General features: G+C 42.5%; 1 protein-coding gene across 1 annotated transcript in view; it reads left to right on the top strand.

Annotated features, from left to right (window-relative positions):
- The first annotated feature begins 15731 nt into the window (after positions 1-15731).
- il1rapl2 (interleukin 1 receptor accessory protein-like 2) overlaps positions 15732-24277 on the top strand; it is a 237001-nt gene continuing 228455 nt past the window's right edge. Inside the window, exon 1 of the mRNA XM_068740307.1 lies at positions 15732-15819. Coding sequence (XP_068596408.1) covers positions 15732-15819 — 88 coding nt within the window. The remainder of the gene's footprint in view (positions 15820-24277) is intronic.

Genomic DNA, 24277 nt, shown 5'->3' with positions numbered 1-24277 from the left:
GAGACAGACAACCAGCCACACACACACTCACACCTACGGACAATTTAGTGTCACCAATCAGCCTAGGCTGCATGTCTTTGGTGGTGGGAGGAAGCCGGAGAACCCGGAGGGAACCCACGCAGACACGGGGAGAACACGCAAACCCCTCACAGAATGGCCGCAAGCCGGAGACGAACCTGCGACCACCTTGCTGTGAGGCAACAGCGCTTACCACTGCGCCACCGAGCCGCCCTACCTCTATTTTCACTCATCCTTTTTTGTGTGTGATTGTGTTGCCATACGGCAGTGACCATTTAAAGAGGAAAATATGCAATGCAGAGTCTTCTACAAAAAAAAGATTACGATTCAAAATTGTAATTTAGTCCCTAAAAAGTCGGATGACGGTGACGGCCTCAGTTTGGCCAAGTCGCCCTGCTGCTGGTCAAAATCAGTCGTGATGGTTAGCGCTGAATCAATGACGGACTGAACGGTACTCATAGCGTAATCGTGCTTCTCTCATCCCTCTGCAGTATTCATGGCATTTGTACTTCATTTTATGACACTATCAGACTTGTAAATGCCATGTGACCTGATGGAGTATTTTTGTCAGCAGGAGTGAGGAGTGAACCACAGACCAAAAAACATCAGATTCTCTGTATTTTGTGCACAATGTGCACATTTGCCTGCCAGTATTGGGTACAGATGGTGTGTGTGTGTGTGTGTCAAGCTGGACTCTAGACCAACTCAGCAGCTGCTAATTACTCTGACAGAAAAATCTCTCACCGTCTCCCCTGCCATCGATACGTACGTCCTCTCTCTCCTGCTGTCCATTCGCTGTGAAAATGCAACACCCAAATCCTCTTGTCCTGTTGTCCCTTTCTGTCCTTCTGTCTCTCCAGAATCTCTCTTTACTCTTTTCTAGGTGTATCTAGGGCTTCTTAATCTGCCCTCCATCCATTGCCGTCACATCTTCCCTCTTCCTCACACTTTCTTTCAAAGTGTCAGGTTTGTTTTTAGAGCATTTCAGTTTTGTGAATTATCGCATATTTTCAGTGCCATACATTTTTGTAATTAAATAATCAAACATGTTCTGTAGAAAGCCACATATAGATCCTCTCCACGGCTCTAGATTACTCTGTCTTCTCATCTCAGACAGTCTCACATCAAAAAGAAGACAAACAACAACAACAACAACAACAACAGAACAATCCTGTTAATTCCACAGCTGCTGCTGCTGCACTGACAGTGGTAGTTTGGTGTGAAACGTTCAACCACTGATGACCTCAATCGTCTCGTCTACAGCCACTTCATCCACCTTTATTGGTGACGGGTGCCTATCCCAGCTTGCTTATGGGCGAAAGGCGGCGTCCACCCAGGATGTGTCACCAGGGCATCGCGGGGCTCTCGATAACTATTTAACTGCAAATTACATCTCACACATTTGACTCAAATAAAAGTGGGTCGTCGACATACGACCGCACACGTCTGTTGTTTTTCGACATACCGGAAAGCGAGCGAGCGAGTCGGGCGTGAAACGGTTTCTGCAGTCTTACCCACGAGGAAATTGTCTCTTTCCACTCCTCAGTTACAGAATCATAACTCAACATAATATACTTGGGGTAATTTAACTCATTCTTTTCCACATTTGCAAATGTAATGTAATTGTAATGATATGTGGATGGTTTAACCCTTCCCCGGCTAAGCCTTGTACATACACACCGCATCAAGTTCAGACATGACCTCCTTACATCGTCTGTCAACTATGCCCTGATCAGCTTCATCACTCTTTCCTCATCTGCCTCTTCTGGATCCAGATTGGCCATATGTTCCAAAACTAGAGGAGAGAGGAGACACGATATCCTGGCAGAGCACCTCTCTGCTCTATTGCCCTCGGGTGAAACATGTTCCACCCCCCCCCCCCCCCCCCCCCCCTGCTTCCTTTAGCCAAAACAGCACGAGATACCAAATGAGAGGAAGTAAGATGAGAAAAGTGACGAGGGAGATGAAAAGGAGGTGTGCTGCCTTGGCACGCACTCCTCCCTTCTCCTCTCCTTCTGGCAGGGAAGCTATCTGACACAACTGATTACGCATCTCATTACAGCCAGTGCTTAACCTTTGGGAGCGTTTGTGTGTTTGTACGACTGGCCTCAGATCAACATTTAATTGTGTGAACATCCGCGCTTGCTCTGATGCACGTTTACTTATAGGTGACCTTCAGTCCATGTATCTATTTGGACTTTTGAGGATGACGTGCCCTCCAGGATGCACTTGGTTTGAGGAACCAATTTGAGATTTCATCTTACATGCGTGAGTTTAGTATTTTTAAGCACTTTCCCAGCAGCTGTGCTTGTGTGTTCAGCATGTGTGATCACATGCCATATTTCACATAGGTCATGTTAACAGGAATATCTCCAGTCTTCTCTGTACTGTAAGTATGCATCAGAGTTGATGTTTAGCATGATAATCTGAATATCCTGCAGCGCATGGCTTTATTTTGTCAGAAAATATCCACCTAGGTATTTTATCAGTCATTAATTTTTCTTTATGGTAATAAAAGAAACAGTTTTAGAAATCTGTCCCCAAAATTCACAACAACCAGCCACACATCTGGGATGCAGCTCATCATAACAGCTCTGAGGGTGGGGGACAACCGTCCTTCACCTTATGGATGCTCATGACTCCTGGACCCTCTACCAGACGTTTACAACTAAAGAAGCTTCTTGGATGGGCGGTGAAACGTATTCAAGAAAATTCAAACATGTCCATTTGATTCATCGTTTTTGCACTTTGTGATTTATTAAGATTATAAAAAGCTCGTAAATCAAAGTTATGAATAATTCTCGGTGATAGACTTTGGAGATGATTGTCCTCAAGCAACCAAGCTAACAATCTTTAATTGAATCTTTAGTTTGCATGCTAGCTGGTGATAACTCTGTATTCAATGGAATTATGTACAATCCTGATAAGGAAAATGGCGGGTGGAAATAAATAGGACACAGAAAAAAATGCAGGCGAGCCGTTAGCAGTGAAAAGGCTGCAAAAGGAGTTCAATTGACCTTTACGTGGCACGCCCCCTCCCGCCCCCCCTCATGCCGACAGAGTGGACTCAGACAATAGTTGACCAAAATGGACTAAAACACTTATAGGAAGCGCTCACATCGCCGTGGTGATTTCTCAGTTTTTACAGGATATCGATATTTCACTAAAGAGCAAAGAGAAGGGACACAAATATTTCAGTGGAGGTTTTATTTCTGCTCAGTTGGTATGATCTTTCACCAACAATCCGAGGAAATAATCATCAGTGCTGCACTCATTTCAACCTGAAATCTAAATCAAAATCTGTAGACACTGTTCTTGTCAAGCAGGGTAAGAATGAATTTTTATTTTTTCATAGACTAAGATTTTGGTGGTATTATGCGTACATTACTCAGTTTATTCCAGAACAAACATCATTTCATGACTGTGACTACATTTCTGAAGTGTCCATCCATCCATTGCACCGCTTATCCTTATCCATGACCTACGCCAAGTCATCTTCTGCAACTGCGATTTGTGACTCCATGTGCGTAATTCGGAGATTGTCCAAAATTAAATTCATTATTTCTAAAAGCTATCATGTTTATTTGTTAAGCGTTTGTTTTATAGCGCTCTTATTCTCTGTGTAAAAAGAGGCTTTTATTTTGTAGGAGCAATAACGTCACGTCCCTTTTGGGTTTCGTTTCTTCCTGTTGATACATGTAGCCGCTGCCGTTCCGCTGTGCTAAGCTATCCAATAAAGCAGCATGAGAGGCTAAAGACAGCACGAGTAGAATATTTGTTCTTCTGCACTCCAAGCGGCTCTTTCCTCGACCTGCACGCCTTAACATTATTAACAGGAAAATGTTTACTGTACGTACTATATATTTTTATTTCTCAAACAAATGTTTAGTTCTGAAAAGGTTTTGATCTTTGGTTTCATTCTATAATACTGAAACAATCTATTTAGATTAATGTCTGACTGTTAAACGTGTATAAAGTGTGTGGTGAGGAGTTTTACAGCCTTACAACATTTATGTACATGTATAATAATAAAAATATAAAATAAAGATGACTACATTGCGGATTTCACTTATTGCGGGTTATTTTTAGAACGTAACCCCCGCGGAAAATGAAGGACAACTGTACATCAGTCTTTAAGCAGTTACCCAATCAGAAATACTTATTCTATGCTGATGAATAAAATACTTGTTTTACTGTTAAATGAATGAAATGGGACCCTTGATGTATTTAGCCCAAACTTCATTGAAGATAAATCTTTCTCTGCACTCTGTGTATGCCGTGTTGAACATCGGTTTATATATAATGATGACATTCTGCCCTTTAGGATAAATACTATCACTCTGTGTTTTCTTTCTGTTTCTTTCTCTCATCGTTAGCAGGAAGGTCACATTGTGCCTGTAGACATACACCATAATAATCGTAACCTGATATGGAAGCCTTGTGCATGAGCTGGATTCATGCAGCACCTCTGGATTGAGTTCATTGTGTACTTCCCACATATAATTAATTTTCCATGCGTGTACATGTGCAGGATTAAATTCAGCAGGCGCAGTTGCCTCCATTCTCAAATGAGTCAGATGCGAATTTCCTTTCCTTCAGGTCACCGTTCAGAACTGTTGGGAGCAGTGAGTTGAAGGTGGCCTTTTTTGGCTCCGCCTGTCGTGACGATATACACTGGTCCTTGGAAAATCCTAGCCCTTCCTGTTCAGTCACTGGGAGACGGTACATTGACATGACACTACAGATAAAGTGTGTGTCAGCAGTTTCTGAATGATGAAGACACTAGGCGCGGATTGAAAGCCTGATCGGAATAAAAATGCTTCATGTACACACCTAAATCGGATTAGTCTGACCCAATCAAGCTCAATCCGATCAATATTCTATCCCGATCAAGAGGGGTGGTTTATACCGATTGATGATCCGATCAGAGTGCATGAAAACACTTATTCCGATGTTTCGGTACAAGCCGTCCTTACTGTGTGTGTGACATCAGCTACTCCTGGAAGCTAGTTGAAGCAGAGCGAGCAAAATACAGAACTGGTCAATATCTGAGACAAACAGCGATGTTTTGTTTACAACGGAAGTCGCTACGGCTTCTTCTACTACTATACAACGGAAGTCGCTACGGCTTCTTCTACTACTATTTCCAAAGAATTCCAGTCGAAAGTGTTATGCATGAACACGCAAATCCTAATCAGATCAATATTTTTAGGGTCCATGAACACAGTGCATCCGATCACAATTTTCTCCGAACTCTGATCGGATTAAATAAATGTTGTCCATGTAGATGTAGCAACTGATGGTATTGACCAGCCCACCTGTTCCCCAGACCTGAAGCCAATCGAGCAACTTTGGGATATCATGTAAGACACCGCAGACTGTCCGCGAGCTGACTGATGCCCTGATCCAGGTCTGGGAGGAAATTTCCCACCTTCATTTTGGATATGGTTCTGAAACCAGTCCTGCTTTAATGACCTTTGATTGTTTTTTACATTATTTTGTTCTCAGGGAATTACAGTATGGAATTACAAAATGATTTTCAATTGGAATAGTTCATTCATTGATATATGGGATGTGTGATTTAAGTGTACAATTTAATCAACAGCTTTGTCGAATACCGTGTCGCCAGTTGTGCTGGAGCCTGTCCCAGCAGGCAATGGGCGAGAGGTGGGGTACACCCTGGACAAGCCGCCAGTTCATTGCAGGGCCAGACACAGACACAGAGACAGACAGGGACAGGAAAACACTCAGAGAGCGCAGACCTCCCCCAAGCAGCTCATTCCCCTCCTAATTGGATTTACACCGTCTACATGGTGATCTGGATCATCATCAAAAGGTTCTAAATTGTTCTTGGTATCTTTATACACCAACCATGAAAAGTAAAAGTGGATCAGAGTTGATGTGTATTATTATACTATTTTTTGAATTCATAAATGGGGTTTTCAATGTTAGAACTATTAGCTAAACTACTAGACCTCATTCTGGATCAGATCCAGAAGACATTTTGCATGATACTTCATATCGGACCCCTTTATGACTGTGACTTTTGGTGAGTGAATTAAATGCATATTTTACAAGATATACTGGAGGCTTAAAAAAAAAAGAAAGAAATACAAGTAATTGGGAAATTCCAGATTTTTTTGTGTATCCAGACGGGTATCTGGATCGCAGCCAAAATTCAATGGGATCTAAGTTAGACCAAGACCCATTGTCAGATTTCTTTTCACAAAGATCCATCAAACAGTTTTTCTGTAATCATGCTAACAAACAAAGAAACAGAAAAATGGCATCAAAAAAATAACCCCTTGGTGGAAGTTAAAATATTTGAGAACAGAAGTTGGGTGATGGAAGAAACCTTCTACTAGAATTTCTATATTGATTGTATTTTTGTGCTCTGAAGAAAAATATTGACTACTGAGCTAGCGATGGTTTTGTGCAGCTCAACACGTAATATGTTTGTGCATGTGTATTAGTGATGATGCCTGCATCCTAAATTAATCCAAATAAATGAAATAGTAAAATGACCACCATGGAACTGTCCTGTATATGAAGCCCGCTGTCCTGCATAGTAAATAGCGAGATAGCGTGAGCTCTGTTGCAAACATTTGCCTGGAAATGCTTCAGAGCACACTTTTGTTTGCTTGCTTCAAACTCAGCAGTTCACAAGATATGCCATGTTCCTCTGTTGTGATTTCACTCTCTATTCTTCTCTTAGCTGTCTGAAAAATGCCTCAAATAAATATTGAATGAGCAAACATCAGCACAACTGCTCTAAATTTTGGAGGCTCTTCAAATGTTAGCTACTGCACAATGGCAATTGTGTCATTTTGACAATATGCTGAGTCGGAAAATAATAAATGGCATTTTCCTTTTAAAGTGAAACCCTTGTTTTTCTTATTTAGCTCCGAAAACTGTCATGCAAAGAGTTCCTTTCTTTTCTGAAACTAGTTTGTCATGTTGTTGACAGATAAAAAGGAGACGAGGAATTGTCTTTATTCATTCATTTTACGGCATTCATCTATGAGAGTTATGCTATCGATAAATACTAGGGGTGTAATTTCGGTTTGGTTCAGTTTCTTGAGGTGCTCGGTTCGGTTAATTTTTGGTACAAAAAAGGCAGAAAAAAAATTACTTCAAATGCTTTTTTTTAATGCAAACAATAGAATTTGTATAAATAAATAAAAGCGACCAATTTGGGTGATATTTCAAATAAACTTTTGTATTGTAACAATTTAAAAATCTTAATAAAATTATAAATAAGTTAAAATGGTAGACTTTATTATCCAAATTTAATAGATGCAAACTATGGATGTAAAAAAAACAGTCCCTCCAGGAAGTTACAGTTACATTTAGTTACATTTACACTGTGTTACCATTACAACTGGCCCTTTGAAGGAAACCATAATGCTGATGTGGCCCTCGGAGAAAATGAGTTTGTAACCCCTGAGTAAAACCCTCAGAACCTTTTTATAAACTGTCTCCATGCAGTTTCCTTGGAATTAAGACTCGGCTGCTTAAAGGCCTTCAAAAGGAGGCGATGGTGACGAAAGGCAAGGATTTCAATGCAAGGACAAAAAGGTAATGTTAGATATCACTTTAGAGATGACTGGCGCTTCTGTTCATCACTTCACTTGTTAAGGTTAATGCAACATAATGAGAACAGATAGTGTTTTTTTACAGCGTTGTAAACAGGATGTACTGCGACAATGTGACAACTTTTCTGTTGTCATGTCGTATTGGTTTATGCTAACGTTTGCAGCATATAAACACAGTCAATAATGAGTAATTTCCCCTGACTTCAGCCTGGTTTGAAATGGATTATAGTTTCATTTCCTCTTGTGATGAATGGAAACGGGGTGTCTTATTTATTTATTTGTCACGCTTGTTCCTCTCTTCTGTCCTATAAATAAAGATAATAGAAAAAGAGGAAGGCAAGGTAACCACATAGAAATATACTGTAATTCTTAACAACACACAATGTGCTGATTTAACGGAGGTCATTTCAGTGACATATGGAGACAGGCTGTAGTTTATGTAGTGCTTTTACCTCATTTAACTTGACTCAAATTATAGCCTATAGTTTACGATGGTTATGCTGGAGACACAAATGGTGACACCGGACTGGCTGGATAGATTTTGGCTGGTATTCATGGTTGCACTGTTCAGTCATGTCTTACTTTACGGAGATAATTACTGATCATTTGTGCCTCTACTTTGGATCGACAAATGAACTCCTAAGATGGAAACAAATCGGAGTAAGTTTCTTTCACTTTCCCTTCATATATAGAAACAAAAATTAGAAAATACTTGTCAATAATTATATTTTCTCGAATAACATTTTAATTAGAAAAGCACTCAGAGAGCGCAGACCTCCTCCCAGCAGCTCATTCCCCTGTTAATTGGATTTACACCGTCCACATGGTGATCAGACCTGCCAACTAATACGGTTTTCCCGTATTTTTTGAGCAGTACGGCGTACTCTGGAAATTAGTACGGCAAAATATGTACCAATAGCAGCATCTGATGCCATGGCAACAGGATCTGACTCTTGTAGATGTTGCATCACAGCTGGTATGAGGACCATGCTGGAGGATGGGTCAAGCTACTCAGGTTGCCAGCAATGAATACTGTCCAAAAAGCCAATTAGACTTTCAAAATGATGCTTGTTTAGTGATATTTTAGCTGAGAATTGTACTTTGGTTCAGTTTAGGCATGGGTTGGGTTAAAAACATTTCACATGGTTCCAAATCTTGGGTTTGACATATCCATCCACCCTGACATTGTACGGCTCTCATATTCTTGAGTCTATGCAGACTTTAGTGGTCTTTTTTAATTACATCCATTCTTTCTGCCATTATAGTGCACTCCAAGCATCCCACCTTCCTGCAGGCAAACCAAGAGAAGCAAACGTGACACTGCTGCAGAATAATATTTTTTTACTGAATTGGTAGCTGGATGACCAGCCTTGGCATGATACTGGGATCTGTGCTGAGAGAGTTCCCCTTCTTCTATAGAGAGAAAGAGAGTGGGAGGGGAAAATGGAAAGACAGACTGAAGCGACGAGGGAGATAGAGAGAGGCTGCGTTTCTGCCTTGACAGCTCGTATTGTATCACTTTGATTCCAGCTTGACGCTGATTGATGGCATAATCACAATATGGATATGAGATATTTACATAAGGCGGGCACAATTATTCATAGCCAGATTCTCCTCACTGAGCACATTGTCTGAGTGAGAACTTTAAATGCTTCTTTATACATGTAAACGCCGCAGTTAAATGCATCATGTGTGGGTGAATGGAGTTATTCTGTCTGGCAGATGTGTGTGAGATAAACATCACTTCAGACGACATGGAACCGAATGCCAGCGGTTTAGTTGTTGTTTGAATCAGACTTGCATTTAAAAAAAAAAAAAAAAAGCTGGATCACGGATTAATTTGGGCCCAAGAGGGCCTGAAACCGGGTCCACACGCAGCGACGTGCTCTTTTGGTTTTGGGCAGAAAGTGGAAAAATGTCACATTTTCAAATGCCAGGCATCAAAGGTTAGTACAGAGCAGTGGCCAATTATTTATGGTCCTACACAGGCCCAGTGATATTTATATACATCAACAAGACTCTCCTTTGAGAAAAAGGTTGCAGGGTCTCCATGAAGACCCGGTCTGGTGTCATTTCCGTTGCTTAAAATTGGACAGACGACACGAGTCTCTCCTCAACAGCCGAGATTATTAACCGTTTCTGCACAGCGATGTTTGGAGAGCAGGTCACATCAAGCCGCTCAGGTGTAACATCCAGTTGCCATTTTTACAGTATCAGTTCTGTAAAGAGTCAACTGAATGCACATAATACGCAAACCAATCTGCTTTACGAGCGAGTACATGTTAGTTATACTAATCTAGCATTACCAGGCTGTGTCTGTCGGCAGACCAGAATCAAATCAAAGTGTCACGCCTCGAGGCGGGGCGGGGTCATTCCCTCACTGTCTGTCCCTGTCTTCACCTCACAGTCCTCCTGCCAATCACATCACTCCCATCACCTGTGCTCCTGCCACCACCTGGACCTCATCAGTCCGGACACTATTTCAACACAGCTCAGTCCTCTGCTCCCCGCCGGATTGTCAGTGATGCGTCCTACTTTCCAGCAATTGAACCAGACCTCCCGTTCACCGACCCTGCCTGTTCGCCTGCCCCTTGTGTTCCGTCTGTCTGACCTGCCTGACCACCCGGTGTCTGACCCTCGCCTCGCTTCTGAATGCCGTCGAAGAGAGGAAATGGAGATCTGCTGAGATCAATTGGATCATTCACTGAACAAGTGGCGCTGCATTCGTTAACACACACCTGCCTTTCTATATCCCCCTCCCACTGTGCGTGTGCGTGTGTGTCTGTGCATGTGCAGGCAGGCAGAGTTCTTGTTTTGGTTTTGGCTTTTTTTTAAAAATATATATATATATATATATATAATATTTATGGCATGCCGTTCAGGAACTTATTATATATATATATCAAAAGTGAGGTCTGAGAATATGGACTGAACTCTGGAATATATATATGAAAAGTCTGAGAATATGGACCGAACTCCGGAATATATATATGAAAACTTTGAGAATATGGACCGAACTCTGGAATATATATATGAAAAGTCTGAGAATATGGACCGAACTCCGGAATATATATATGAAAAGTCTGAGAATATGGACCGAACTCCGGAATATATATATGAAAACTTTGAGAATATGGACCGAACTCCGGAATACCATAGTATGGCATGCCGTTCAGGAACTTATTATATATATATATCAAAAGTATGGCATGCCGTTAAGGAAATTATTATATATATATATATATAAAAGTTTGAGAATATGGACCAAACTCCGATATATATATATATGAAACGCTCACTTTATATATATATATATTATATATATATATATATATATATATATATGTGTAGTCAGTTACGGATAAAGGCTGTACGATTGCAGTTGTCTCGTCTACAAGATGAATGAATGGATATCTGGAGTCTAATAAACAAGTTCTTCCCCATTGCAAGATGCAAATATTTATGATCATTTATAATTTACAGTCTCTTTTCCACCAAAAAGGCGGGGGGGCACATGAGAGTGTGGTTCAATGTATGTTGACTGGAAGGCAGCTGTTAACGCCGCCTCAGCATGAATATCCACGAGCACCATGTTTACATGCACTCTACAAGTAACAGTCGTTTTGAAGTGATTCATCATCTCATCCTTCAACAAATTGTTTTCTGATTTAAATTGCAGATGTGGTGGAACAAGTTCAACATGTAAACAACAAAAACAACCTAAAACTAAAACCAGCCACTTTTACTTCAAGTATTTAAACTTTATTTAACTTTGCTCACGTCACAAAGATAGTGCTACTTCATCCTGGAACGTACCTGTTCCACACCAGATCAACAGAATTATCGATTAAAGACCAGAAGGCCCACGACAGAGATGGCGAACTCTGAAAAGCCGATTGCTGACTAAAGCACAGGACAGCAAGCTGAATGGACCAAAAGGATCTGCAGGGACTCCAAACTGCATGTGAGGCACAAATCATTCACAGCGTCTAATGGCCAGGTACCGGCCTGGGTGGGCGACATGGGGACACACACACACACACACACACATTGTATGGACACGTGGAAAGAGTGTCTACTTTCCCCCCCCTCATACATTCCAGCTTCTTGTCCACAAGGGAATTCTGATTCGTTCAGAACAGATCCAGGAAGTGACTGGCCACAGATTCATTCATTTTGCCAACAGCTTGACACGGCTGACCTTGAAACCCGCCTTTACTCCTGATGTGTGATACAATCAGCTGAAACCTCCTTCACACATTGCCCACACACACACACACTGCCTGCTTCTGTGTTGTTTTCCACAACAGAGGTAGGAGCATCATTCGGGATTGAGTTAAAGTGGCTTTGGAAATGATCCCACACAAGAAGCTCCCATTTTTACTGCACGTTAAAAGGCCTAAGCCTTCCAGGGGTTGGCGTGATGCGTTCAGTCCTGAGGGGGCAACAGGCTGCCGGGAGTGATGTCAGAGAGACCTAACAAGAACGTAAATAGAAAGTCCTGACAGGGATAAGCAAATGGGGCTGCAAAAGATATGCAGCTGTCAGATCCTGAAGTAGCAAAGCGGGTCCACGGAGGGCTCTGCTCCTCTCTTAGATAAGCGGCGCTGGAGAGACTGGAGATCTGACAGACCACGCTTCTGCAGCATCATGGTACTGATCCGGGTTTGGGTTTGCAGGCAGGAGGGCTGGAAGGACAGTGACGTCGTCGTGTTTTCTTGGGTCACATTTGAGGAACAGTTTTTTTTTTCTATGGCGGCTCTTTATATTTGTAATTGGAGTAATGGATCATACGTTTGTTGTTTATTTACTTGTTGGTAGTGCTTTTATATGGTAGTTGTGCATTGATATGTTAGCTGTATATTAATGTTACTCGTATATTTAAAAATATATGAGTATTTATATGTTATGTACTTGTTTGTGGAATATTGAATGGATGCATATATATACTGCATATTGTATGCATGTAAATATGTAGAAGAGCTATCTATCTATCAGTCTGTCTGTCATTTAATCAATTGGCAATATCACTGAGCAAACAATCATGTTTGGATAACGTCCTTTTCACTGTCCTTATTTATTCAAAAGTAGGTTATCCACCTGTAATATCCAAAGATAATGGACAGTATTGTAGACAATAAAATAAAATAAAACATGAAAGTTCCTTTATTTTTTATTTTATAGGTGATTCAGTACAGTCTGACATGTAGCTATTTGACGCAGCATTCTTACAAATGCTTGATTGTGGTTTGATTCATGTTCCAGTGTGGGTTTAATATTTTCATCTTGCTGTAAAGCACGAGCAAACAATGCACCACAAACACCAAAGGACGAGGACGCTAACGTGAAGACGGGCTAGGAACTCTTCAGTTGTTACCCTCGCCGAAGGGGAGGCGAGGGTAACAACTGAAGAGTTCGGATCGCCGCAAAGTGTCCGCGTGTCTTGGATTTGCTCTGAACATCTGAGACACAAAGCGGAAGATTGTATTAAATATGGTCACGTTTTGCTCAAGGACACTTGAGAATGAACTCCTGACCAGAGAATTGGACAAAGGTTGTCCAGTCATCATCGGCTGCTGTCAAAAAAACATAGAAACATCTTCTAAGAGAGAGAGAGAGAACCGAGATGTGCTAAACTGTTGTGTACATCCATGTAGGCAACAACAAGATGCTTGACTCCAGATTGAGGCCGATGCAACCCTTCTTGCAGGGATTAGAGGGACAAATACTACATCTTTCATAATGTGTGACAAGGCAGCTTATGTTTCCATGCAAAACACAGACGGCCTCTGCAGCCAGAATGGCATGACTCATGCAGTTTGGGTGACAGAACAGGGCTGCAGGCTGTCTTTAATATTAGATGTGTGGTTGAAGCAGACTAATGGCTTAACACTGGTCTGTTTGGCACAAGAATAGCTTGTTATCTGTGTGTGTGTGTGTGTGTGTGGGGGGGGGGGGGGGGTATTAGAATTTGTCCGTTGTTTAGATTCATTGCTTGAACTTTTAACTTGTTATTTTCCAGAGTACAAATTGTTGCAGCTTTAGCAGCTGGATTGTAGCCTTCACTCGACAATATCGCAGAAAGCAAAGAAAACTGTTGCAGTGTTCCCATCACAGACCGGGACACGGACCGGGACACGGACCGGGACACGGACCGGGACACGGACAGGGACGCCGACCGGGACACCGACAGGGCAGATGCCTGTTGCCTTTGTTTCAAGGGGCCCGTTGTTCTAGGGTGAAAATTCGATGTCATTGTGTGTGTCAGCAGATGATGATTAATAAAAGCATTTCATTTCATTTTTTGAATTCTTTATTATTTTTTGTATTTCTTTATGTTTGACATACATAATCTACAGGTCAGTGAGGTTTTATATAGATACCCTTGTCCTGCTTTTACCCCTCTGCTCTCTCTCTCTCTCTCTCTCTCTCTCTCTCTCTGCATGCCACTGCATTCCACATAAAATGCTTGCACTCATGGTGCATCCAACATCAGACAAGCTGCTGCTGCTCTCTGAGCGAGTGTTCATGAGAGGAAAAAAGGAGACAAAAAAGACAAACTTGTGTGTGTGTGTGTGTGCGTGTGCATGATGTCAGGCATGCAGTACAGAGGGGGTGCAGAAAGGACGAGCTCAGTGTTTGGTGATGTGAGTGACGAGGGTAGCTCTGTGAGATCATGAGTATTGGAGGAAGAGAGGAGACTGAAAACGTGTGCGTGAAAGAAGAGTGACTAAATGTGAGCGAGAGAAAGTGGAAGAGCCTGAGAGAGCAAGAGAAGAGCTTGAGAGAGAAAGTGGAAGAGCCTCAGAGAGCAAGAGAAGAGCTTGTAGCTGAAATCAAAAGGCAAAAAATGATAAAAGCACTGCAAACGTGATGTAACCAACATGATGAGAAATGATCCGGTCGCAATTTCAGATCAAACCCTTTATTCAACAATCCCACAACAGAACACACACCAACACACGCACACACACACACACACACACACACACACACACATACACAGACACACACACACACACACAGACACACAGACAGCCCTTAGCTGTTGCGTTTGGACTCCACTCTAATAGGTTCTGGAGAAGGATGAAGACACCTCGTACCCTCTTCTTTCACTTGAATACGTCCCTCTGAGTGTCTTTGGGCTAAAGTCTTTAGATCTTTGATAACATTTTGTAATTCATGTCTCCGACCCTTTTGGGTCTTACATTATATCCTTTAAAAAGGTTTTGGCAGCACACAAAAAATAAAATAAAATAAAATTCCACATGATTTGTCACTGGGCTGTGATAGCGGCTGTGTTCTGGTAGGTTGTCTGGAATGTACATATATGATGCATATTAATGCTGGTTGTCATGGTTACAGCAGTTCAGGGTCAGATGGGACAGAGGCACAGACACAATGCTGAGACACTTGAGGTGTAGTTCAGGAAATCACGTCGATCAATTGACAGCAATGCATTGAAGCCTAGAAAAACCAAGGGCAGGCAAGAGCTGAGGGAACACTAGGAAAAATGGCCGGACACATCCACGTCCACGCACACACACACACACACACACACACACACACACACAACAAAGTCACAGGAATCACACAGACTGGATATGATGGGATTACAAGGGAATGGCAAACAGGTGAGACAGGGAGGAAGAAAAGATAAATCACAGCCTAGTGGGAAAATGGAAACTTTCCAGGAGGATGGAAGGGCCAGAATTTCAAAAAGTAAAGATAAAATAAAAAGAATAATAATCGAAAACAACCTCAACAATGACCTTTCAGTCTAAGACAAACAGCGCGACCTCACTGTGATGATTTGGTTTTCTTCCTTCCTAAAATTAAGAAATATAAAATTCAATGAAGTCCTGCCACCTGTTTGTAATCTTTATAAAAGCCAACACAAATCAAGTTCCCCACTTTGGGACTGATCTGGTCTAAACCGTTTTTATTCTTCTTTGAACACTTTTATAAGCTTCAGCGTTTTCCTTTGATTGATTTCTAATTCACGCTCAAAATGCGTCTGCTTGTGCTTCCCGTGGCGTTTTCAAACTCCTACTGCCCCGCCTACTAAGTCCTCTCTCTTTGCCCTGTTTTCTAAAGGTGCCAGTCGTGGATAGAGAGATGAAGACTTTATCGCTGCTTCTCGTCCTCCTCTTCCTCGCCTCAGGAGACTGCGATGGCGTCAAGTACATCTCCAAGAGGAACTCAGGTAGGATGACCGGCTTGCTGTCGCCAGGCTCCACTCTCCTCCCCAGCTGTCCTCATTGGTTCGCTCTTTCCTCTCTCTCTGGAATCTTCTGCTAAAAGCGACGGTAACGGGTCCCTCAGTCTTTTCTCATCTGTCCTTTTGCCTCTCCGTCAAACACGTCCTCTTCTTTCCTTCCCTCTAAACACAGTCGATGGGCTGTCGTTCTTCTGCTTTTCTCTGACCTTTTCTTGTCATTGCCTTCGTCCTTCACAGAAACGGGAGTGCTGTTAGCCGGCTGTTTCCAGTTTTTTGAGTTCTGTTTTCTGTGCGCTGCTGCTCTGTTACTCCGGATTGATTGATTGTTTTTTTTGCGTCTGATCAGCTGACTTTGTTTGGCCTCCTGACGTCTCGGTGTTTGTGAGAGGGACTGCTGAGCCGTGCATCTTCTCTTTCATGCTGCCCGTGTGCTTGATGGCCGCGTCCGTGGTTTACACACACAGATCCCAGATATTCCGGCCTCTCCGATCCTGTTTTCATGCCCCCCCCCTTCATAAGTCCTGTAAATGTTAAGAAAAAAACACAGAAAATTACTTACCGACGTTTCAGCAAACTCAGGTCATCTAATTATAGCAATCCCATTAAAATTGATTCCCCTGTAATTTAGCGCCGTCTCAGTTTTGCTCGCCTGTAAGTGAAAATGTAATTCCTGTTGCGTTAATCGAGGGAATTCGAGGGCAGCCGTAGAAATCCTTTGGAGATCCTTTGCCGTTACACACACGGCAGTGTAAATATAACCGCGTATGAACACAGCGAGCGCGTTCTCACTGACTTCCTCTGGGCTCCTCCTCCACGCTTTGATGTCACGGCGCTCAAACGGACGTTCGAAGCAGACTCTCATGCCCGTCGGTGTGAGTCTTCCCTTCAATCAGGACCCACTGAATGCATTAGTGTGACTCAATTTTGTCTAACGTGTTATTATTAAGGCATGTCATTTAATTTAATGAAACTAGCTTGGGTTTAACTGGTTTTAAAGGCGGTTAAAGGTCATCTGCAGAAGCTGCCAGGAATTTATTGAATTGGAAAAACTGCAAAGGCACAGCAATACAAAACACTTTATGCCAAAGTCGCAGACAAAATGCGGTAAAATTGTTCACGTGCATCTGTTTATTTAAAGCTGGGTGAAGTGGGCGGGTGTTTCCCTGCACCCTTTATTAATCCCATCTCTGACTCTCTCTCCTCACGTCTGCGTCTCTCTCCCACCCAACACGCTCGCTGCGTGGGTCAGCCGGTGGGAGCTTCTGTTTGGTGTTTGTAATTTATGCCTGCCCATAAGCTCTCAGGAAAACCTGCATGTCTACTGGACTCGCTGCTGAACACTGACTGTGTGTGGGTGCTGCATACATCCGGGTTTTACGTTTGTGTGTGTGTGAACTCCCTAAATGTGTGCTCTCCTTCGTGTGTGTGTGTGTGTGTGTGTGTGTGGGAGAGTTGCGCACAGAGCAATTATGAGATCAGAGCAGAGCCAAGCGGACATTTATGTGGGCGGCTGCAACAGTCAGCCAAAGACAGGCTGTTGGATCCGCGCTCTCTCTCGCTGCTTGCATGTGCGTAACTGGACACCATATGGACGGGAACTACTATTTCCTATTGCCGGACTCCCTGCTGCGCTTTTGTGCTGTGATTTAGCACAAGATGAATACATTGTGATGAGACACAGAGAGGAAGGTGGAGGCAGGTGAGGAAACTCTGTTCAAGTGACAATCATGCAGGTAAATGCACAGATACGCCGCGGTAGGGGGAGACATGCTAAGATAAGATGATGCTATGGGAAACCCATCCCTCGCTTCCACTGGGAGGTCAGAGAGGTCGGCTGCTGTGCATCAGCCGCCCTGAAGCAAAACAGGAAAGAAGGCCGGGGGCTGGGTTTGTTACGCTCAAACACCAACACTTAGATTTTAAACAGCGTCTGATGGACGGCTGAGCACAAAGAAATGTGGCGTCAAAGGCAGCTGATCTGAAGTCCATCTTTAAACGCATAGCCGACAAACTGCAGCATGAGCTGCATGTTGCATCCAACAGCATGGGATGCAATGGAATGCAGAGAATGTATTATTGAGAATAATGATAATAGCGTGCACATTCTGGTCTTCTCACACACCACTGGTTATTCCATTGCAGAGTCTCTGACAGAGTTCTTTCATTCGTCGTTTCGTATTTGCAGCCGCAGCTTGTCGGTCATGTCAGTGTCCGATCGATCGCATGCTGCAATCTGTTCTGACTCGTATGAAAAGCTGTCGTGTGAAAGTCCAGCAACCATGCAGGAGACGCTAAGGTTAAAGCGCATTATTCGTTTGTCCAAACGCAGAGGAATCTAACTTTAATGCGTGGGCCAACAATAACTATCCGGCTGCTCTGGAATGATGGAGATGCAGTGTTGTTTGTATCGAGCTGACTCAGCATTAAAACTGACGTGCATGAGGCCGTAAAAGTTTGATGATCATTTATAGTGTGAGTTGAAGGGCTGGCGCTTCAGCTCATCGATGTCGCAGGACAAATGTACACTTCTTCATGCTACAGTTTACTCGCTAAATATGAGATACTTCCAGATTTATTGTGTTTTCTTCATCCTTACTGAGTACAAAGTGGAGAATTTAGCACATTATACCGAATGTATACTGAATGTCATATGTAATATATATATAATATATGTAAAAAAGAAAAAAGGAGCAGCAAGGCACCCGTTCTATCAGGTATCATAGAGACTGCAGACGCATCGTCTCCCAGTGAAGCTAATGGTGTCGCAGTAACTGTGTTTACATTTCGCCCAAGGCTTGGTCGTCGCCATGCCACCATGACAGTGCTGCAAATACTGCCTGGAAGTCGCTCACACACACACACACTGAACAGAATCACACCCTCCTTTATGCAGATACAATCCGACGCAGTTTGGGATCCATTCACACATTCTGCCACAAAGTCGCCCTCCAGGAATCCATTTGCACCTGAACGCACACACATTAACACATTTGGGTCTGTGGAGACTCTGTCAGGTTGTTGTTGGCACATCTCTGAGAGACCAACTTAATGCATCCTTCCTGCTTCATCTTGTCCAATCGTCCTTCTTCACATCCGTCTTTGTTGCATTTCTCAAGGCACTGGGGTGTAAATTCGTTGTTTGCAGTGTAAAAAGTGTAACAATGAAAACTAAGCTTAATCTTAATCCAACTCGGAACCAAAAATAAAGTTAGAAAGCAAACAGTCCTAAATTTAACCCTTTGAAGCCCGCACCATGAAGTAATTGTCAGAACACTGTCATTTTTGGAAAATAATTGGTCTTAATGGAACATTCTGACAAATAAAAAACAAAAATACTTAAATTTGTATGTAATTTATGTAACGTTTGCACAATCCAGATTAATTTTTTAAAATGGAAAATGCAGATGCATTGTTGGCGGAGGCAGCTCAAACTTGATATCAAAAAAGGATTAAATCTCAATTTGATCTAAATTCAAATGAACTCCCAGCATGCAACGCAGGGTAAACATGCCTGTGTTCCTTTACGTGTATGACACACACAAGTATGGGGGTGAGATGCATTTGCATTGTGCAAGCGTCTGTCTGCAAAGACATGAAGCACACGAAAGGATATTTTTCCTGCTAACCCACACGCACACACATGCACCCTCCCACCTACGCACACACATGCACCCTCCCACGCACGCACCCACACACGCACCTCCGCGCTACCTCATCACACCACATCAATCTTTGCAGTCTGAAAAATTGAATAAAGCAGGTTTTTCACTTCTGTTCTTTATGCACATTTTCCGTCGATGCACTGTTTTCACACTTGATTGTTATCGACTTTGCTGTGTGATGATCAGGCAGCAAATTCTTTTTACTCCCTTTACATTGTTAAATAAATATATTTTCTTTTTCCTTTTTTAAAGTCAACAATATAAGAGCAAATGCAAAAGCACAGAATAGAATCCTTGAGATCCCGAATGATTTTAGGGGTCGTTTTAGGAGCGATGTGAATTTCCTTTCCTTGTCGATGCTCAGAGTGCTGAGGGCCAAAAAGGCAAGAGAAGATAAGAGGAGCAGTGAATGGGAGAGATTCAGTCTTTCTAAGCCCTTATTGTAACACAGCAGCTGCAGAAAGACGGTTTAGCTCAACCTGGGTGGCTGAACGGTTCGGCTCAGCGAAGTCATTTCACAGTTACGCGATCTTTTTTCTTTTTCATTTGAGAATAATTCCGTTCAGTATTTTTCAGAGATGTTTACATTAAAAAAAATAAAATAATTACTGTCACCTGCAGATTGGACCAAAAACCTGGACTTGAACAAAATGGAAAAAAGTATTTGTCTTCTTTTTAAGAGCTAAATGTTGAAATAAGATGATTTAAATAAACAAAATAAAAGACATCCTGGATCGGTTTTTTACTCGTCTTTATTTTTTCATGTATTAAAGAAGTATCGGATCGGGACTCGCTATCGGTTCAAATGACTCGGACTCGGGGTCAAAAACACTGTAAAAAGGATCAGGATCATTTATAAAGATTTTCTTCGTGGTGCCTTTTCATAGCTTTGCCGACTCATCATTGACACACTGCAGGAAATAATGGTTCTATTTGTGACTGTGTTAAGTTTCATATTGACGACTCGATTGCCGCTGTGCCATCCTCCACATTAGACAACAGATCTGAGACCAGCGCAACATGACGGCCATCGCCACCACGGTGTCTCCTCTCCGGCTAGCGGATTTAAACCGTGGACATTGGTTTTCTCCCTGGTGACGGGGTCTCTCCTGGCTCTCGTGTCGTTACCTGTGCTCTGTGACTCTTTTGCTGTGGAATCAGGGAGGGTAGGTCAACACAACTGATGCTTCAAACATGGACCTAATGTTTTAACAGCCGTTTCTCAGCCATATCATAGAAAATGACCTCCAACCTTCAGAATCTCTGCAAGGAGGCGACACCACCAACGTCGAATAAAATCTGTAGGCTTCAACTGGTTATATTCTTCACAGGGGCGATTTCTCTAAGACTCAAAGTCAAAACGGTCAAATATTTTGTTCATATTTCTTTACAAATTAAAAATGTTAGAACGTGTTTATCTCGAAGACAAGTTTGTTCAGAATCGGCTGCTTTTCCCAAGTCGACCGACTTAACTTCTAAAACCTTCCTGTAGCGTTTGTCCATTCGCTTTGGTGGAACAGTTTACTCATTGCCTTGAAACTTGACTGTAATTGGTTAAATGCCACAGTTTTGTCCTGCGCCTGGAGCGGTGGGCTGACCTCGGCTGGTGATTGGTTAATCAATCGAAAGGCTGAATCTCTATTTCATCAACAGCTTGATTGAGACATGCACTGTTGCTTGTAGATTTTCATAGTGAAGTCAAAAAGCTAAAATTGGTTGAACATTTCCATTGTTCTTTTCCTTCTGTGTAAACAAAACAAAACAAACACTCATAGTATTTTCTTGTAACATAATTTCAGCATTTCCTTGTTCTAGTTTAATATCCTTTCGTTTGTTCGTCCAATCATCCCTATACTGTGGGCAAGGTCGGAGTGTACTCGAGCCAGCTAGCAAGGTGCATCCGATGGCAGACGATGCTAATATTGTTGACCTGGTTTCAGCAAAGCAATTTGAGAAACGGAGATTCAAACAGCAGCCTGAACAACATCTAAGATAGATTCGGTGCAAAAAGTAGCGGGCCTGGTACGACACAGTCAGCCAGGTGGAAGTGACGTGGCAAAGAACGTGTACTGCTGGCCACGCCTCTGGAAAGAATGTGTACTGCTGGCCACGCCTCTGGAAAGAATGTGTACTGCTGGCCACGCCTCTGGAAAGAATGTGTACTGCTGGCCACGCCTCTGGAAAGAACGTGTACTGCCTCTTGCTTGTAGTCAGCTGGGATAGTCTCCAGAAAACCACAAGGTGGATAAAGCGGATGTCGACGAGACGATTGGTTGTCTCATTTAATCAGAAAACGGATGGATGGATCTGCCTGACTTTGACTGGGCATATAAAAGGCATGATAAGAGCAGTAAACGTGTGTGCATGTGCAAGGTTAAGTTGCATGGACAGGTGAAAGTGCTATAAAAACATAATGAAACATTATAAAAAAAACAACAGCCTTCTTAAACTGCCTTATTGATGTGATTCCCTTGCTTGGCTGGCAGGAGCTATCAGTTAGTAGGAATGAATCATCCGACAAGGGAAATTACAGGCCGTTTACAGAAACACGATCTAAATATCACTGTCTCGGCCACACAATCACAGTCATCAGCTGTTTGCTGGTATTTCTCATTCTATCCAAAACGACTCTCTGCTCTTGCAGCCGAGCTTTCTGATGAGATCAGAGATGAAATTCAGACTTTTTTTTAAAATTCATTTTCTTTTTCATGTTTCTGAACGGCGAGTTGCTCAGTCTGTTCTTGAAGTGTTAAATGGAAACGTGCAGGGTTACAGTTTTTGGGAAACACTCATATGATGGGGTTGTTGTCTTGGATTCAGTGGTCTGCAGGCCAAAGTGAAGGCAATCGCCCCAGGGCAATATTTGTGCATTGCTGTACACACAGACTTGTCTGAGTGCAGAATATCTTTTGCAGCACTCTCTGGTTTTGCCACTTTTTTTTTTCTAAACTCAAACAAACATATTTTACCAAAGTCTGCAAGCTTTTCAAGGTGAATCTAAACTAATGGAATTTCACATCATGGATCGTGAGCACTGTGGCAAACGGCAAAGACGGCCTCCCGCAAGGCTTTTGATGGCATCATTGCAGATAAGACAGTGGGTGATGACGCATTAGATTGTGCCACGGGCTTTGCAATGAAATGGAGGTATTTGAATCTGTGTTCATGTCGTTCACATATGAACGCATCTTCCCCGAGAGTGAAGGGGTCTTTGACATCGTCCAGCAGAGGGTCATTTTGTCAGGGCGGTCTTTCCAAGCTGATGATGCCAAAGCAGCAGGTCTCACATCCAACAGATGAGATGAGCCCTGAAGGAAGTGCCGTCTCTCCTAATTCCAGGGTCCCCCCCCAGAGCACGACAGAAATCTGTGCATGGGGCATCCTTGATAATCTCGTACAGCAGGTTCCGCTGTGTGCTTTTCAAATTTGGAAATCAGACTTGGCTTTAAATAAAGACGTGGCGTTGGACAGTACAATGCCCCGGATGGACAAAATGTTATTATTGGTGGCAGCTGGGTAGTAATGGACAAACCTCTTACTACCAGGTGTATGGTTTCACCACCAAACTAGGACTGGACCCAAAAGCACAACTCTCAAGACAAAGTATGAAAGAAACACTTTATTTACTAAGTGCGATGAAAAATCATTATTTCAGAGGAAAGTTAAAAACGATTGAAAATCACTCTGCTGAGGAAAAAAAGAAATTCAAAGACTTAGAAAACTAGAGAAATGAAAGCAGCAAATTAACAAAAACAATTAGAGGTAGATTCAAAACAAAGGAGCTATAAAAGAGAAAACCTGGTATGGAAACTAACATCAATCCAAAACCTGAGTCAGTGGAGCAAGGCATGGAAACAGAGGTCCTAACCTGACGCATGGGGCACGACAAACGCAGGACGGGGCAAACAATCTCACTGGCAGGAAACACAAAAGAGAAGGAAGGAAGAGTTAGATTTCAAAACAAAACATGAAGTCATGAAACGACCTGGACACAAGACTGTGTGTATTTACCCTCGCCGAAGGGGAGGCGAGGGTATTGCAATTGGGTCCGTTTGTCTGTCTGTTTGTCTGTTTGTTTGTTTGTCTGTCCACGTGCATAACTCAAAAACGAGTAACCCAATCTACTTGAAATTTTGACAACAAAAACAGACTCTGCTATGTTGTTTTTGAACCAACACAATGGAACAAATCTCAAATCTATGCAAATTTGTGGTTTAACTTCTACAAATTATTATGTAAATGTAATTTTTAAATCCTAAACAGTCTGAGCTCAACACTAAGAGAAGTCAGGACGGTCCTCCCTGGCTCTCGAGATGAGGCGGGGAAACACAAGCTTGGTTGCATTCCGTTTACTGGTGTAATGAGTAACGTTTCCATTGCATAAGACCCTCCCTAGTAATGCCTGGGGGCTCGAATAATACCTGGCGTGTTTGGCTGTAATATTAATTCTGCGTTTCTCACTTAACACAGTAGTGCTGGTCGGGTCTCGACCGGTCTCGAACAAAAACCTGAGACAAGACCGAGTAAAAAAGCCTTTTGATTCCGAGACTCATTTATTTGTTATTTCAAAGAAAGAAAAGAAGGAATGTTGGAAGTGGGTTTCTGACCTATGTAAGGAAATAAAAACTCTCATATACCGTAGTCTTTGCCTCCTTCAGTGTCTCTAATCCGCTTTGGAAGGGTCCTCATTGGTCTCTCGCTACCAGGCAACGATGTCAGTGAAGGTGACTAAAAGGGGCGGGGGGGGTGTAACATGAAGATAAGATGGTCTATCAGGTGAT

Source organism: Brachionichthys hirsutus, chromosome 6, assembly GCF_040956055.1.
Source record: "Brachionichthys hirsutus isolate HB-005 chromosome 6, CSIRO-AGI_Bhir_v1, whole genome shotgun sequence".
Taxonomy (NCBI): Eukaryota; Metazoa; Chordata; class Actinopteri; order Lophiiformes; family Brachionichthyidae; genus Brachionichthys; species Brachionichthys hirsutus.
This window is presented reverse-complemented; position numbering and strand designations above follow the sequence as displayed.